General features: G+C 49.5%; 1 protein-coding gene across 2 annotated transcripts; it reads right to left on the minus strand.

Annotated features, from left to right (window-relative positions):
* Positions 1 to 37: 37 nt before the first annotated feature.
* On the minus strand, positions 38 to 16,123 carry dcbld1 (discoidin, CUB and LCCL domain containing 1). 2 transcript variants are annotated; one of them, XM_028953611.1, is made up of 15 exons: positions 15,888 to 16,123; positions 13,734 to 13,952; positions 11,839 to 11,991; positions 11,318 to 11,369; positions 10,554 to 10,626; positions 8,563 to 8,696; positions 7,429 to 7,469; positions 6,337 to 6,537; positions 3,998 to 4,089; positions 3,742 to 3,904; positions 3,511 to 3,624; positions 3,095 to 3,179; positions 2,610 to 2,659; positions 1,361 to 1,480; positions 38 to 1,247 (listed from the first exon to the last, which is right to left on the minus strand). In XM_028953611.1, exons 1-15 carry the CDS (start codon positions 15,967 to 15,969, stop codon positions 706 to 708), a joined length of 2,121 nt encoding a protein of 706 aa, XP_028809444.1. In that variant the 5' UTR covers positions 15,970 to 16,123; the 3' UTR covers positions 38 to 705. The 2 variants fall into 2 exon arrangements, with proteins under 2 accessions (XP_028809444.1, XP_028809443.1); XM_028953610.1 differs by having other exon boundaries at positions 6,337 to 6,540.
* Between the last annotated feature and the right edge of the window lie 1,457 nt (positions 16,124 to 17,580).

A 17,580-nucleotide genomic window follows, 5' to 3' on the forward strand; every position in this document is an offset into this window, starting at 1 on the left:
CCAAAAAAAAAAAAAAAAAAAAAAAACATTTCACAGAAATTAAAGGGTGACATAGCCCTCCCGTGCTTCTTCCAGACGCAGCAGCTACACCCACCAGGTGCTTCAGCACAGACAGGAGACACGAGGTCAAGCTTTCCAGTTCGAGCAATGTACACAATCTATAGCGTTCAAGCTGTACCATTAAAACAAGGCTCAGTCAGATCAATCGGAGATGATGGCGGGGACCTCGCGTCACAACTTCACATTTACAGAACCGGACAGGGACAAGCCTGTTCTGGGGAAGAAAAAAAATAAAAAATTAGCCACCTCATGGAGGTGGGCGTGGTTCCTCAGAAAAGCCCCTCGGAGTGGGTCATATTAGGGTAATCCCTACAAAACAAAATGTTTTAAAATCACAGCTTTCTATGACATGACAGGCATAAAAACAAAAAAAAAACAAACAAAAAAAAAACTTACTTTTAACCCTGAACCCCAGGAAGAAAAATAAAACCCTGAAATATCAGTTGAACATAAAAAAAAAATGTCTTAAGTAGCCAATGTGCAGCACTTCACAAAGCAAATATACATAAAAACACAAACGTCCCAAATCCATACAAAAAAAGAAATAAAAAAAGAAAAATGCAGAAAAGACAATAATTTAACTTTGGAGTTCAGAGATGTTTGAGGAGGTCGTCTGTGTTTTTTTATTATTTATTAAAATCCCAGTTACGTTGTGCTCTGCAAGGACCCGTCTGAGCTGCCCTCCTGATCGGGCCTCTGTGAGGCGGCCGGTCGGAGCTTCAGGCAGTCCCGGGGGGTGGAGTAGCTCTCTGGTGCTGGTGATTTGCCCTGTGGCCGCTGGTACTCTGACCCCGCCCCGTTCTGGGCGGCCGGCCGGTGGATTTTGGGGCTGTCGTAGATGCCCTCAGGGTGCTTCGGTCTGTCTGATTTGACCTGTGGTGTCTGGTAGCCCCCTGACTGGGTCGCCGCTGCCTTGAAGGAGGGGTTCTTGCTGAGGACGACCCCTGGTACGCTGTAGCTGGGGTCCGGAAGGAAGCCTTCCTTTCGAAACGTGTGCCGCTCGACGATGGGTGTGGCGTATTCTGGCTCCTGGTTGGTCAGCGGTAGCGCATACTGGTTCGCCGTGTGCAGGAAGTCGTAGTGGGAGGAGGGAGCACTCGGGTCATCTTTGCCGTCCGCGTCGATGGGTTTGAAGGTGGAGCCTTTCCGGGTCACCGTACCAGTCCCGATCAATGGCTGCTGGTATTCTAACAATACAATACAACACATGCCGGTTAAAACTCCATAACATCTATTAAACCAACTCCCAACCTTCGGAGAACAAACAGAGCAAATTCAATAAAGTTGGTGGCTTTCTCACCTGCCATGTTGCTGGTGACCAGGTCCAGCTTCTGAATGGGCTCCTTCTCGGAGCTGTAGCTGATGGTGAACTCGGTGGACTGGTGCCGGCCGAAGGGCTGCTTGATCTGTTTCCAGCACCCTGAAAGCAGCAGTTCACCGCAGGCACCGGTTTAACGAACGGAAGGCAGTGGGGCATGTTCACCACCAGAACGCTAGGATTAAACCACTGAGAACCTGCCTGTTTGTGTTGGTAGCGGGCGTGGCCACATTTATGTGCGAGGAGCGTAGAGAATAGTGTCAAAATGGGAGGAGAAAAGAGAAAAAGTGAAGTGACTGTCATTGTGATACACAGCACACGGTGAAAACGAAATGCGTCCTCTGCTTTTAACCATCACCCTTGGTGAGCAGTGGGCGGCCATGACAGGTGCCCGGGGAGCAGTGTGTGGGGACGGTGCTTCGCTCAGTGGCAATATTCCCATTACGGGACCGCTTCCTTGCCCGCTAGGCCGCCACTGCCCCGGTAAAGGGAGGAGATGGATGCTATGCTACTCCTGGGCGTGTCATGTGTTGACAGATGAGGGTTTTAATAGTCCAGAATGAGGAAGTAGGGTGTACGAGAGCTGTCAATCATGCCTACAGACTCCTCCCCTTTTAGAACTTGGCATAAAATAATCATTAGAGTTCATCTTCTGGGTTTAAAAAGTAATTACACACCCACGAAGGGGCTGGGAACATACAGATAATATATACTTATATGTTTTATATATAATGTCATGATCAAAAGGGCCTGCTATAATGTAACATGACTCGTTCACGTTTGTTACCAAACGTGACCAAGAGCAAAACTAATAAACCCTCGTCACATACACGCATTTGATTACATGCCCTTTAAGTGGTTTAAAAATCAATTCTGTGGCCAGACGGCAGGTTCAGCTGGCTGAAGAGGTCGTGAGAAGCCGAGCTGCCTGCTCTAGCATGTCCGCTTCTGTGACAAACCCCGGCTTGAGCGGCCGTCTCAACCCCCCAACGTCCATCCTCAGATCAATATGGCCCTGATGGGATTTGTTTTTTTCCCCTGTAGGACTTCCCGCAATTAATGCATAACTTACACTTTCTATATTTTGAGAAAACTGTAACTTGTATACTTCATAAATAAGACAATGTTGTATTTATGGTACTTATTAAACGCAACTACCGCTGAGGCAGCATCGATGCCCTCATGATTGTGAATGTATATGAGATTAGACAGGGGAAGAAGCTCCGCCCACCTGTCTGCTGCGCCTCAGAGGAGCCGTATGAGTTCTCCTTCACCTTCTTCCTGTACGGGGGAGAAGACGAGCAGCATGAGAAGCCGGGAAGGAGACCCGGAGCACCCATTCATCTTCATTCACTCTCTATTTCCCACCCCTCCCATGGGACTGGTGAAGATAAAGCATCTCCTGACAGTGACCTCCGAACCCACCAAATGCCGCCCCCCCTCCTCCTCCTGCCCACCTCCAGACAATAGGACGAGACCACCCCGGTTCCCCTGCTAATACACAAAGCCCGGGACCGCACATCTGCTGGCCTGATTAAAACCAGGCAGGAAGTGAGCGGCGATAACCCTTCACAGACCCGTATCTGGCTTCACCCTCGGTCTAACGGCAAAAAAAAAAAAAAGATTGTTTTATTTCTATGAGTGTTTCCCATTCAGACTCTCCCAATCAGAATGCCAGCGTTTGGTTAATTCTCGCCGACGGCAAGCTACACTCACTTTTTCAGCACGCTGCAGATACAGATGCCCAGCAGCAGCAGCAGCACGGTGAGCACGGTTGGGACCACGATGATGACGAGGTGCACTGAAGGAGGAAGAAAAGAAATTTGACAAGGGACCAGTATAACGTTGTAAAATAAAACATTCCTACTGCAATGTGCTTACTGGAGTTTCTCCTTTTTTTGGTGGGTTTGCATGTATGAGCAACCATGTTTTTTTTTTTTTTTACCTACATTAATTAATATAGAATTAACATAATCTTCACTTGATCTTCACTTTAGATAAGTGATGTGTGTGCAAAATATCACCCAGAAGCAAAGAGTAATGATTTTGAAAATCATTGAAGTGGTGGATAAATTTTCTTATGTTTTTTTTTTTTTTTATCAGATTAAACAATTACGCATTATCAGGGTTACCAATGTCGGTGTGGGAGATAATCAGGGGCTCTTCGTTTCCCCCCGAAGGCTTGGGCTTGGTGGGCAAGGTCTCCATGGTGATATGGGATGAGGCGTTGGCCCGGTTTGGAAGGACTGAAGAGAAGCACAGCACGCGAGGGGAACATGAGACAGAGTAGTCGTGTGTCTGCGCGTGTCTGCGCGTGTCTGCGCGTGTCTGCGCGTGTCTGCGCGTGTCTGCGCGAAACGCACCCGGAGAAAGGGATCTGGCAACGTGGGCGCAGCCCAGCAGCTCCACCTTCATGGCGATATTCCGCTTCCACTCCAGAGGCACGATGCGCAGGAAGCGCGTCACCATTGGTGGGTTGAAGGTGTTGTGCGTCTGATGCTGGCTGTCCACATTTCCCTCGAAAATCTGCAGCGACAGAAAAAAAAAAAAAAAAAAAAACCCCGTAATTATTCCTGGGGAGTCAGCGGTGGACGAGCAGACACAGAGTAGGACTCGTACCGTGAACTCGGAGCTGCCGTTCTGAGCACCGCGCTCGACCCGGTATTTCTTCACGTAGCTGTTGGAGCTGGGAAATCCTGCAGTTGAAATACCTGCGGGAGAACAGAACACGTCAAAACCCCCCCTGGCTGGTCTTCAAACTCCCAAGCTGGAGAATGTCAAGAACGTCACTTTTAACATGAAATATTTAGCAAAACGTTTCATTTATTCCTCCATGGACGGGCTTCCAGAAGCGCATGTAAATGATGTATGAAAATAATAGTCACTATTTCAAGGTTTCCAGAGCTTCTTAAACCACACCCCCTTTTTAAGCACCCTCCCGCACATTTACACAGAGGTGGAGTGTCGAGGATTCCAGCTGTGCTTAAACCGCACCCCCTTTTTAGCCCCCGCCCCCGTACATTTACACAGGGGTGGAGCGTCGAGGATTCCAGCGGTGCGTAAACCACACCCCCTTTTTAGCCCCCCCCCATACATTTACACAGGGGTGGAGCGTCGAGGTTTCCAGTGGTGCTTAAACCACACCCCCTTTTTAGCTCCCACCCCCGTACATTTACACAGGGGTGGAGCGTCGAGGATTCCAGCGGTGCGTAAACCACACCCCCTTTTTAGCCCCCCCCCATACATTTACACAGGGGTGGAGCGTCGAGGATTCCAGTGGTGCTTAAACCACACCCCCTTTTTTAACCCCCCATCCCTACATTTACACAGGGGTGGAGCGTCGAGGATTCCAGTGGTGCTTAAACCACACCCCCTTTTTAGCTCCCACCCCCGTACATTTACACAGGGGTGGAGCGTCGAGGATTCCAGTGGTGCTTAAACCACACACCCTTTTTTAACCCCCCATCCCTACATTTACACAGGGGTGGAGCGTCGAGGATTCCAGCGGTGCGTAAACCACACCCCCTTTTTAGCCCCCCCCCATACATTTACACAGGGGTGGAGCGTCGAGGATTCCAGTGGTGCTTAAACCACACCCCCTTTTTAGCTCCCACCCCCGTACATTTACACAGGGGTGGAGCGTCGAGGATTCCAGTGGTGCTTAAACCACACCCCCTTTTTTAACCCCCCATCCCTACATTTACACAGGGGTGGAGCGTCGAGGATTCCAGCTGTGCTTAAACCACACCCCCTTTTAGCTCCCCAGTACATTTACACATGCTTGTGTTTATGTACAGTTAAGTTGATGGCCAGTTTATTCGCTGGTTCTTGTGACTACTGACATGGTGTATTGCATTAGCAATAAAGGGATTTAATAATAATCATCAGAAGTTTGGTGAAAAAAATGTAATATAATTTAGGCATGAAAACGTGGTACGAATTCTGCTCTCCTCACGCATTCTTCTGTGGGCGCATCGCTCAGGGACAACAGCGCTTCCTTTTTCTGAGCCGGACCCCCGAACAAAACCGGGTAACAACGGGTGACATTGTCTTACGCGGACTCGTCCAATGCATCCCGGAGCGGCATGAAATTAGCCCCGGTCTCGGAGACGGCACACACGCCCCCATTCGAAATGGAACCCACATCCAGCACACTCCTATATTTAAAACACACATTACTTGTTTACGAGTGGCGGCGGGGGATGGGGGTGTCACGAGAAAAGCCCTTTTGTGAGGATAATTACCCCCTTAAAGACACCCCCTGGACCCAGTCCCGTTTTCTCTCCTCCTCACAGCACATGCTGGCCACGGCCTAATCCTATTAGTGTCCATGCAGGAGCATGGAATAGCAAAAGAAGAAGACTAAGAGGGAAAGACGCGAAGTTCCTGCATCACCAGCATCTACCAAAACCAGCGTTGTGGCCAGAGAGACTGAACCTGGCAAGAAATGAGGACACGGGGAGAAGATCATCAAACCCAACTCAGTACTGACTTAACATTTACATTTGCAGCATTTATCAGACGCCCTCATCCAGAGCGACTTACAATCAGTAGTTACAGGGACAGTCCGTCCCTGGAGCAACTTAGGGTTAAGTGTCTAAGGGTGGTGGTAGCCTAGTGGGTAACACACTCGCCTATGAACCAGAAGACCCAGGTTCAAATCATTTACTACGATCGTGTCCCTGAGCAAGACACTTGACCCCGAGTGTCTCCGGGGGGGGACTGTCCCTGTCACTACTGATTGTAAGTCGCTCTGGATAAGGGCATCTGGTAAATACTGTAAATGTATTGTGTCTTGCTCAGAGACACAAGTGGATTTGAACCTGGGTCCTCTGTTTCATAGGCAAGTGTGTTACCACTTGGCGCTTAAACCTTTAATAATCATAATAATAAATAATATTTCATGATGTAATGAACATGACAGGTGTGTGGAAGTTTATAACACTATATTGATATACCTGTAATCTGCCTGGTCTCCCCCAGGTCCAGCTCCAGCCACTGCCTGCTGACGTTGCCGCTGTGGTCGGCTGCCCACAGGACGGGCGCGGCCTCTGCGGGGTCGGTGCCGTTCGGAGACCAGTCGCTCGACCGCCCCGCCTCCCCGCCCCTCTGCCACGAGCTCGCGGTCCTGCCCACGGGGTGCAGCGGCTTCCTACAGTCTACTGGGGACAGAATGAACATTTATGAAAGGCTCGAGTTCAAAAACTTCATCTGCAGAACTTCAAAAGGAACCTTTTGTGGTCTTGTGTCTAATGAAAGGCATTTGCACCGGGACTGTGGAGGTATGTGGTAAGGACGGACATTTTCGCAAAGAGAGGACGTCAGCAGAGGACCAAATGAAGTGGTCTCTGCTGACCACAGTCAGTGCTGGTCTAGGTTCCAGGCATGGGATCCAGACACTGGCAAATTTTTTATTAAGACAAAAGTAGCACAATATCTTCAAAATATCTTTAACATTACACAATATTACGCTATATCGTGCATGCAACATTCTTTTCAAAACATGATCATTTGAAAGAAGTGAAAGTGAAGTGATTGTCATTGTGAAACACTGCAGCACAGCACTCAGTGACACAACGAAATGTGTCCTCTGTATTTAACCATCACCCTGAGTGAGCAGTGAGCAGCCATGACAGGCGCCCGGGGAGCAGTGTGTGGGGACGGCGCTTTTCTCAGTGGCACCTCAGTGGCACCATGGCGGCTCGGGATTCGAACAGACAACCTTCTGATTACGAAACTGCTAGTTTCAATTAAAATGCGTGAAATTATCATTTTTATTATTATTAATAAATGCGTGATCTTCTGCCACCTCAGGGGTTTAGCGGCTGTCACCACAGGTAATGTTGGGTACGGTTGGGCAGGTAATGCCTCTTTCCTCGGTTCCTACTCCGGCTTTCGGTTTCTAAACTGGTGAAACAACACGCCGGTTCACCACTAAAACAAACTGATCGTGCCGCAGGGTCAACAAAGCCTGTCTGTGTTGGATTAGCATTCTGTTTAACAGGAAATTGAAGGGGGAAAAAAAAAAAACCAAACAATGGAAATCTTACCATTGGTGACAAAAGCAACTAGCTGGTCCGACAAAGATCCGCTGGAGAGGAGAACAAAGAGAGAAAAGACAATCAGAACCGAAAGACGGGCAATTACTGTGATCAGCTCATGGCCTGACATCTCTGAAGAACAGGCGTGCAGGCCACAAAAGCAGAGACCACACCCCCATCCTCAGAGGGGAAGGCCCGTGTTCTCAGCGCGCACATCGCGCCTTCGCTTTTATAAGCCGCTTGCACGGCAGGCACGAGGCCAGATCCTCTTAAGTAGAAGCGGGGCGCCTTAAACACCCGATTACTTTCACGGGACTCCTGGATACGACCGGTTTCCAGCGCCGTTACAGGCGTGGTGGGACGTGGGATTTGGTGGCTGTCATTTGGATCCCATCAGCTTTGAAAAGCTTCTAAAAAGAAGCAGCTAATTGTATTTCCCCAAAGTGATTATTTAACAGAACTATTGATCTTGACTTGCCAATTAGACTGAAACCGGCCCACGGGACCGTTAAGCAGGGAGATGGAGAACATATGGACTGTACCATTAGTATAGTAATTAATACTGACAATCAGAAGATGAACTTTAGGTATGCTTTTATGAATGTAGGTTAAAAAGGGGAGGAGCCTGTAGGCATGATTGACAGCTCTCATGCATTTTTTTTTTTTATTTTTTTTATCAGCTGGTCAGGGGTCACGATGCCATTTAATTATGACTAACCTACGGTCAACAAGGACTCTGCGCTAGTAAACAACAAAAAAGCCTAATTGTATATTAAATGTTGGGCAAATCATTATAATATGTATTTATATTAACTTTCCTTGTCATTGTATTTCTTGCATAAATTACCAGCAAAAAGTCCTACTAAAGCTGTTATAACATTTGTGCAACACACAAGGCATACTACGTTCATGCCATTATCCAGAGTGCCTTACAAATCAGTAGTGACAGGGACAGTCCCCCCCTGAAGACGCTCAGGGACTTTCTCAGGGACACAACGGTAGTTAGTGGGCTTTTGAACCTGGGACTGTGTGGTCTGGTTCAGTGTCTTACCCACTTGGCTTCGATCAAACACGAACGATACAGGAAAGTATAAATGTTATTTGTGAAGCACCACCACGTGAAAATCAGAGAAGACGACTCACAATTCAGACTGGACCCCATTGGCTCTGACGGCAGGGTAGGTGTTCCACCTTCTCTTGTTCTCCACCGTTATAGGGCCGCCAGTCTCGTCCCGGAATATCCCGGCATGGACAGCAGCCTTGCACAACACCGACGTCTGTGGACGGAACGGGAGGAGACGGGAAGAAAAGAAACGTCTCAGTCTGCGGTTCTGCGTCTGGAATGGGGCGGGCAGGCGGACTGGAGCTGGGCCGCACGTGACAGGTCCCGGGTCCATACGCACGGGCGTGTCCTGGGGGGGGGGGGGGCAAAGTCACAAAACGCCCTACAGGCGCCTGAAACGCCCCCCGCCCCAGGAATGATAATTACAGGAGCGGGAAACACACCTGAACCGCGGGGAAGCGGCTGCTGTGCCCCGCACACCAACCGGCACGGCACCACAGCCCAGAACCGGCAAAAAAAATTGTTTTTTTGCGGCCGGGAAGCTGAGGGGGAACGTGGCTGCCGAACGGGTCCCAGAAACCGACCCTAAATGGACACGTTGCCTCAGCGACGACCTCGTCACCCCCCAACAAAGTAAAATCCCCGCCGGCTTCCCCATCATTTAGTTCCTTCCGATTTACTGCAATTAGCAGACGAAGCGCACGAAAACGGTCCAAATTTGGGGCAACAATCACCACACCACGCACCATGAAGGCACGACGTTCTGAAGGTTGATGAAAGTCACAAATGAACCAGCGTCCTGTTGAGATGTGATGTTAGGTCGCCTGTCTGGGGGGTAATTGTATGAATTAAACGCGAGCTGCTTTACACTCCGGCATCATCTCGCTCTGCCTCGCCCGCTCGGTATAATGAAGGCTGAAGGGAGCGGCGGGTGAGGTGACATTTGTATACAGTGATTTCCTGGGCTTTGCATTTACAGTATTTACCGGACGCCCTTATCCAGAGCGACTTATAATCAGTAGTTGCAGGGACAGTCCCCCCCCCGGAGACACTCAGGGTTAAGTGTCCTGCTCAGGGACACGATGGTAGTAAGTGGGATTTGAACCTGGGTCTTCTGGTTCATAGGCGAGTGTGTTACCCACTAGGCTACCACCACAATAAGGGGCTCCACAATGGAGCTTCAAAGCCCACTGGCAGCAGGGTATAAACGCCCGCCCTCCTTCCCCGCGGTCGTCCCAATTCCCTGCGGTGCCTGTAAAGCCTGGGGCGGGGTCACATGCACGGGCCGGTCAATGGCTGCAATCGCACCCCAGAGGGGGCCGGACCCCGGGAAGCCGGGTCCTGCTGAGCCAAAAAAACTGACCTTGTTTCCCAGGGGTCATACACGGTCATACGGGTCTATACTTCCATTTGAGAACGTTTGCGCTTCGGAGCCGCGATCTTGTGATAAGACGACGTTGTTGTGCAGAACAGGCCTGGCCGGTTTCCACGGCTTCACGGGGAAGCCCGAAGCCGGAGCACGTGACCCGGTTTCAAGCCAAGCATGAGCGTTTAACAGCACCATGGCGGAGGCGGGGCCGGGCCGCCCTGTGATGTAACCCGCGGTCGTCGGCGGCGGGCGCTGAAGTGCTCGCCGTTACATAAAGCTGCCGCTCGGTGAGCTCACTCCACACCGCCTGACTTCCAGAGAACAATGGGCCCAGTGCACACCACACACACACACACACACACACACACACACACACACACACACACACGGACAGAGTGGTGTCACAACAAACCCTGAGGACGCGGCACATGACACGCCGAAAAAGATGCAGCCAGTTCCTGAGGGCATCTCACACGCATTCACTCTCAGGAACATCACGCAAAACGTCCACAGACGGCAGCTTCCTGCCCCGGACAAGCCGACAGGAGCCCAGTCTGAGCGGAACCTGTTCCGACGTCCCCTGCGGGGAACCAGACAAAAAGCTCTTCCCGCCGTTCTCCGTCTAATGTTAATGGTGGCTTCTTAAAAAAAAAAAATAATAATAAAAAAATAACAATAGTAGAACAATGATGCTGCACTCACGTGTCTGTAGCCGTGAGAAATGTCCCCAGACACTTCGCCTGGCACGTCCCTACATCCAGCTGGACAGTACTTCCTGCGGGGAGCAAAAAAAAAAAAAAAAACCCCAAAAACTCCAGTACACCACAAGCGGATTGGGACAAATATCAATAATTTGTTGACCGAACGTAGCAATCATAAATCCACAACAGAACAAGGCAGAGTTTACTGCGTTTAACGTATACCTCTTCAACTAATAATGCAAAATTATTATTATAGACAATTTTAGCCTTTTCTCACCATACATTTCTAGACAGGCTTGTGGACAATTTATTGTGTAAAGAACAATGAATTTGATTGCAGTTTTAATTATACAATTGCTGCATCTATATGGATACGCCTTAATAAAATGGGAATGGTTGGTGACATTGAACACATTTTACAAGTGGTCAGAAACTCATGAAACTCAGAAACTTTTCTTGTGAAATTACCAATGAAATTGATGTGTCACATGACCCTCTTCCTATTGAAAAAACAAAATGGCCACTATGGTCACCACCCATCTTGAAAAGTTTGCCCCCTCACAAATACTAATGTGCCACAAACAGGACGTTAATATCACCAACCATTCCCATTTTATTAGGGTGTATCCATATAAATTGACCCTGTACAATCAATACTACCATTCGTGGTTAAACTTAGGACCAAAAAAGGGGTTTGTAGTAATTTACTGAGCAAACGGAATCAGCAGTTCAGCACCAGTGTACGGCGGCGGCCCCCGCGGTTACCTGTACTTTCCATCAGAGAAATGGTTGCCTTTGTCCAAACACGTAAGCAGATCTGCAGATTGAAGCACAGTACAGACAATGAGGGGTAAAGGGAGAAGGACCGCGGGAAGTGTGACAACAGCGAAGAGACGACAACAGGACGCGGTGGCCATAACAGGACAAAGGACGGCTTCCTTCAGCCGTCCCACACCTCGCCGGACGTTAACTGGCGGGCGCGGGTGGGGAAGCCGGGGATTAGCGGTAAATATGACTTCTGAATGTTCTCACACCACAAAAGCAGCACCTTGAGCGCGTGGCGTGTTCGGAGATGAGTGAGATGTTCTACTACTCCGATCAGACAGCTCTGCCTGGACACGCAGAGAGGAACAAGCCACGGCACGACCACGAACCGGGACACCGTTTCGGGCCAAAGTGTAATTATGTCACCAACCATTAAAAAAAAAAACCCACTAAACGTTGCAGAGCACATCGTATCATTCGCTGGAATTTAATCTGATCGGCTCGTGTTTCTTTCGCGTTACCTTTGCGATCCCCGGCAGCGTAGGCCAGCAGGAACCCTCGTCCGGAGATGTGTGCCCCGCTGCGGAACCGGACCGTGATCTCGCCGGAGTCCACGTGCAGGGTCTTCAGCAGCCGCGGGCTGGACTGCAGCCTCCCACAGTACGTCCCGTAAACTTGGAACACAGGGCGCAGAGGACACGTTCACGTCGAGCAGGTAACGTTTCTTGGGGTGGCGGGCTCAGCGCCACCGTTAAACCTCTGGTCCTGGACCAGTTTAATTCTAGAAACGGTGACACTTCCACACACCTCGATCCCACAGCGGCCACGAAAATCTCCTAAATCCTAAAGGCCAAAACCACACACAGCGACACCACCTGAGCCCTACTTCCTCCCCTGAAGGCCAAAACACACACGCGCACTTCCTGTCCCAGCGTGACGCGGAACCACACGCGCACATGCACTTATAAATATAAATATATATACTGAATATAAATATATGTATGAATAAGTGTGTATAGATGAACAATGTGTAGGGTGGCAGTAGCCTAGTGAGTAACACACTCGCCTACGACCCAGAAGGTCCAGGTTCAAATCCAATTACTACCATCGTGTCCCTGAGCAAGACACTTAACCCCGAGTGTCTCCAGGGGGGGACTGTCCCTGTAACTACTGATTGTAAGTCGCTCTGGATAAGGGCGTCTGATAAATGCCATAAATATATATAAATATAAACAACGTGTAAGGACGTGTGTAAGTGTAGAATATGTTTATATATATATATATATATATATATATATATATACACACACACACACACACACACACACACACACACACTGAATATAAACATATGTATTAATGTACATAGTTCTATAAGTGTGTATAGATGAACAATGTGTAGGGTGGTAGTAGCCTAGTGGGTAAAACTCGCCTGTGACTACTGATTGTAAGTCGCTCTGGATAAAGGGCATCTGGTAAATGCCGTAAATGTAGTACAGTATAATAGACAAAAATATCTAAATCTTATAAACAGAGTACAAAAAGTAAAGTGCAGTGCAATGTTAAGGTGATTCGCAGCGTGACACTTTCATGCGCACAAAGGTGGTGCGGGCGTGTCCCTAACTGGTGTTCATCTCCTTCGCACCCAGACGAGGGTCCCATGACACCCTCGCCACCAAACCCGGTAACGGGAGCCGGGGGAGCGAGGCTCGGCGGAACCGCCCGGAGGCCCGAGGACCATCTCCGCGGTAACCTGACTATAGACCACCAGGAAGGGAGTGGTCACCGCAAGAAAGCTCTCGAGTCCGATCGTGGTTACGCGGGCGAGTCGTCAACAGCCTGGGCGCAATATACACTTCCGCCCACATGATATTCATTTTTAATTTTAGTTTCACCTCCTCGGCGTCCATTTTCGCATCTCTCTCGCGGTAATAAAAATACATCTAACGACGGTGGTGGAGAACTGCAATCGAATTAATGTGTCATTAAAAAAAAAAAAAGCAACGTTTAATTTCACCACTTTTAAGAAGCAGGTGAAAACCCTCTTATTCAAAAAATATTACAGACAAATCTAACACTTACACACGCACATGCGTACACATTGCACAAACAATACAAAAATGTATAAATACATTATAATTTTTCCTCGTCTAGCACCTAACAATCTCTGAGCATGCTCTTCACTGACAAGTCTGAGCCTTATCAGGGCTCTTAGTTTGTAAACTCAATATTCTATAGAAATCGAACGAGAATTGCTGGTGTCTTCCTCTTGTAAGTCACTTTGGATAAAAGCATCTGCTAAATAAAGTAAAGTAAAGTAAAAGTAAGTAAAGTAAAACAATTTTACAAGATGTGAAACACTTTTACCAGTTTACGAGGAGCGAATCATACGGACAGGATAGGTACTATAACTCACCCCGCCCGCTCCCGTAAGACGCGGTCAGGACCTTTACGTAGCTGGACTCGCAGTCCCGGCCTTCGATGTCAAGGTCGCCGAATCTGAGGGTGACGCCGCCGGCGCCCGGAACGCGGATCTTCTTCTCGCACCACGAGTTGTTGGGGTAGGTGCCGGGGTAGTGCTTCGAGGCGAGCACACCGCTCTCTGGGCCCTGGACGAAGTGCCCACAGCCGTCATCTGAAACCAGGGAACCAATTACGTAATAGTTGTGGTGTTTAAAATCCTGCGTGGACACGCAGCAGTTATAAGGAGAAGGAGAACCTGCTCAAACAAGCAGAGAGGACCAACAAGGCCAATAAACTCTTAATTAAAAAAACAGAGCCAATAAAAGGGTGATAGTGAAGGGTGGTAGTAGCCTAGTGGGTGACACACTCGCCTATGAACCAGAAGACCCGGGTTCAAATCCCACTTACTACCATCGTGTCCCTGAGCAGGACACTTAACCCTGAGTGTCTCCAGGGGGGGACTGTCCCTGTAACTACTGATTGTAAGTCGCTCTGGATAAATGCCGTAAATGTAAAAGGATTTTCCACGGATTTAAACCGGGTGCGGGCGCAATCGGGGCTGCGGCAGAAACGGAAACCCCGACATCTTAATAACAAAAATGGGCACAGGACCATTTTGTACCGCTTCTGCCATCTGGCTGGGTGTGGCACATACACCTGTGACAGTCGTATCATATCTAGTTCATATCCCCGAGGTCACGTGACAGCTGGACGCCTGAAAGGGGACTGCCTGTCTCGAACGCACCACGGTTGCGTGTTCGAATGCCGGCTCCAGCCCTGCGTGGGTTCTGTAGTTTCCCCCCCACCCACATTTACCAGACACTCTTATCCAGAAGACCCAGGTTCAAATCCCACTTACTACCATCGTGTCCCTGAGAAAGACACTTAACCCTGAGTGTCTCCAGGGGGGGACTGTCCCCGTAACTACTGATTGTAAGTCACTCTGGATAAGGGCGTCTGGTAAATGTCATAAATGTCTTGCTCAGGGACACGGTGGCAGTAAGTCTGAACTGCTAGTCTACAGCCACTCCGCTAGGCCACCACTGGCCCCTCAGGAGAGGATCGCTGAGAATTCCCTCCCCACCGGCCTCCTGAGAGACATAATGGACTCGTTAGATTTAACGAGTAATGACAGGCAGTGGTGGCCTAGCGGTTAAGGAAGCGGCCCTCTAATCAGAAGGTTGCCGGTTCGAATCCCGATCCGCCAAGGTGCCACTGAGGTGCCACTGAGCACAGCACCGTCCCCACACACTGCTCCCCGGGCGCCTGTCATGGCTGCTCACTGCTCACTCAGGGTGATGGGTTAAAGGCAGAGGACACATTTCACTGTGTGCACCGTGAGCTGTGCTGCTGTGTATCGCATGTGACAATCACTTCACAGCTTTTTTTCTGCAATGTCGATTCTGGGTGGTAGTAGCCTAGTGGGTAACACACGGATGACCCAGGTACAAATCCATCGTGTCCCCGAGCAAGACACTTAACCCTGAGTGTCTCCAGGGGGGGGACTGTCCCTGTCACTACTGATTGTAAGTCGCTCTGGATAAGGGCGTCTGGTAAACGCTGTAAATGTAAATCGATTCCAGCCCCGGTCTGTTTTCATCGCCTTGACGACAACTCCGGTGGAATTCCGACGTTCCTTTAAACTGGAACACCTGCCTCCCCCTCCGGGAGAAGAGGGGCCGAACGTGTACAGGCGAGGCACCCGGGGACCCCGGCACCTTCCGTCCCGCAGCGACGTGCGCGGCGCGCTTCCTCCTCCACGCAGCGCGCACGGCGACACGTCCGGGCTTCGAACTCTCGGTGTGCCCCCTCCGCCCCCGAAAAATCGAGAAAAAAAAAGTAAAAAAGAAAACTAAACCCGGAGGAACCGCGACCCTCCGGGGACACGGCAGCTGCGGGACGGAGGACGGGGACGACGTGCGCGTTCTCGTGAAACTTCCACGGGGGACCGAGTGAGAAGTTCGGCCCACTTCGGTCTGTTCTGTCGGGTTTATACACACACATATATATATATATATTAAATAAAACCACATAAATGTCTTCTTTACGACTTTTCCGTAGATATCGTCGCCGTGACGCGCTAGCCTTTAGCCTGTTAGCTCCTCACCCAAGTTCTCGGTGCGCGCCAGGCCGGGCAGCGAGGCGCAGAAGAGGAGCAGCCCGCGGAGGAGTCGCCCCGTCCCGCACATCCTGCACGTCTGGTCCGCCGGCGGAGGGTCGTGCTGAGGGGGGGGACCTCGGGGGGCCTCACGGGGCCATGCTCGGCCGCGTCGCTCGTCGGCCGGAGTCCCGCGGGCGCCGCGCCGGGAATGCCATGAATGAAGACCCGCCGCCTCGAACCCGCGGGCGCCGCCTGGCGGCCGCTGCAGGCAGCGCAACGCGATCGTGCATAAATCACGGGGTCGTTTCAATGGCACCTTATTCTGAATCCAGGCAATTTGGGTGAGAGAATTCTGTTTGTTGTATATTTGACTTTTAAAGGAGGGATACTGTTCAGGAAGTGTAAACTAATCTAAAAAAATATATATAATGTCAGTAACGTTGATGTTGACTCCCAACTTCTGTAAAATAACGACTGACCTCCTGCACGCAGAGGCCTACGGAGGGAGGACAATGTTGTGTCGCTGCTCAGAGAACAACAGAACAGGGTCTGTTTCTCTGCACGCATCACGCCATTGTTTCACGACAATAAGGAAATTCTGCCATAAACGCTTTAGGCAAATCAATACTTCAAAAAATTTCAGACAAACAATATTTTTGTGTTCACTGGTTTGTATTGATTACTTTTGTACATTACTACATGTACACTACACTAGATAGATAGATAGATAGATAGATAGATAGATAGATAGATAATGAAATACTGTATTGCTAGTCGCATGGCCTGTCCTAAGTTCTAAGTTTGGTTTCGTCTTAAACGATTAAAGCTATTAAAGGAAGGTTTCATTAAAAGGTTCTTTGTGTTCAGATGAAAGACTATTCAGGCAACCCATGGCCTTAGAAAAGAAAGCAAGGTCCATTACATAAGACTTTACTGGAGGACAGGACAGAAACAACTGTCACGCCACAAGATTCCCAGTTGTGTCGGTGGTGACGGGAGCAGCTCTCTCCCCCTCGTTCCCGCGCCGTGCTTCCAAACACATGTCGACGGGCCCACTTCCTCCGCACACAGCGCCACTTATCGCACACGCTCCCGGCCCATAAACCTTCAGGGCTTTTATTATGCCATCTGCGATTGGGATGGAGGCAGATGAATGATTACCCAGGAGTGAGGGACACATGAATGCAGTAGCTGTGTGGTTACATAATGAGCAGGAGGAAAATACAGGATTCCTGCTTGGAAATGGAGAGAGATTTTCCTCGTATGCACATCTCAACTGTGACAGACAGATTAAAAAAAGAGTTTTAAACAAGTATTTGATCAGCTTTCAAACAGCAAGAGTTCTGTCTCTCACAGGCGTGAAAGTAGACGCCCTCCTAGCCTCTACTCATTACCTGTTTTAATTCGTCTCTCCCCTCCCCATTTTCATCCATGTGTGTTTTGCACATGGAAATCTCACCCATTACAACAACAACAACATTTATTTCTTGTATAGCCCAAAATCACATACAGTACGTCTCAATGGGCTTTGACACCCCCCACACTTGACCCTTCTGCACACAAGGAGAAACTCAGAGAGGGACCCCCTTCCAGAGTAGAAGCCTGAATTACCTTGTTCCCCAGAACACTTTGCTGAATTGTATCTGCAGGCCTGTTCTCCAGAGGCTTCTTCTGAGCCCCCCAGGTGGCGACTTCATCT

This window comes from Denticeps clupeoides, chromosome 14 (genome assembly GCF_900700375.1).
Source record: "Denticeps clupeoides chromosome 14, fDenClu1.1, whole genome shotgun sequence".
NCBI lineage: Eukaryota > Metazoa > Chordata > Actinopteri > Clupeiformes > Denticipitidae > Denticeps > Denticeps clupeoides.

Coding starts and splice junctions, on each gene's coding strand:
- dcbld1 (XM_028953610.1), bottom strand. CDS start 15,969: ATGTGCGGGACGGGGCGACTCCTCCGCGGGCTGCTCCTCTTCTGCGCC. Junction 11,992..13,733: donor GTCTTACGGGAGCGGGCGGG/GTGAGTTATAGT, acceptor CTGTGTTCCAAG/TTTACGGGACGTACTGTGGG. Junction 11,370..11,838: donor CGCTGCCGGGGATCGCAAAG/GTAACGCGAAAG, acceptor TTCAATCTGCAG/ATCTGCTTACGTGTTTGGAC.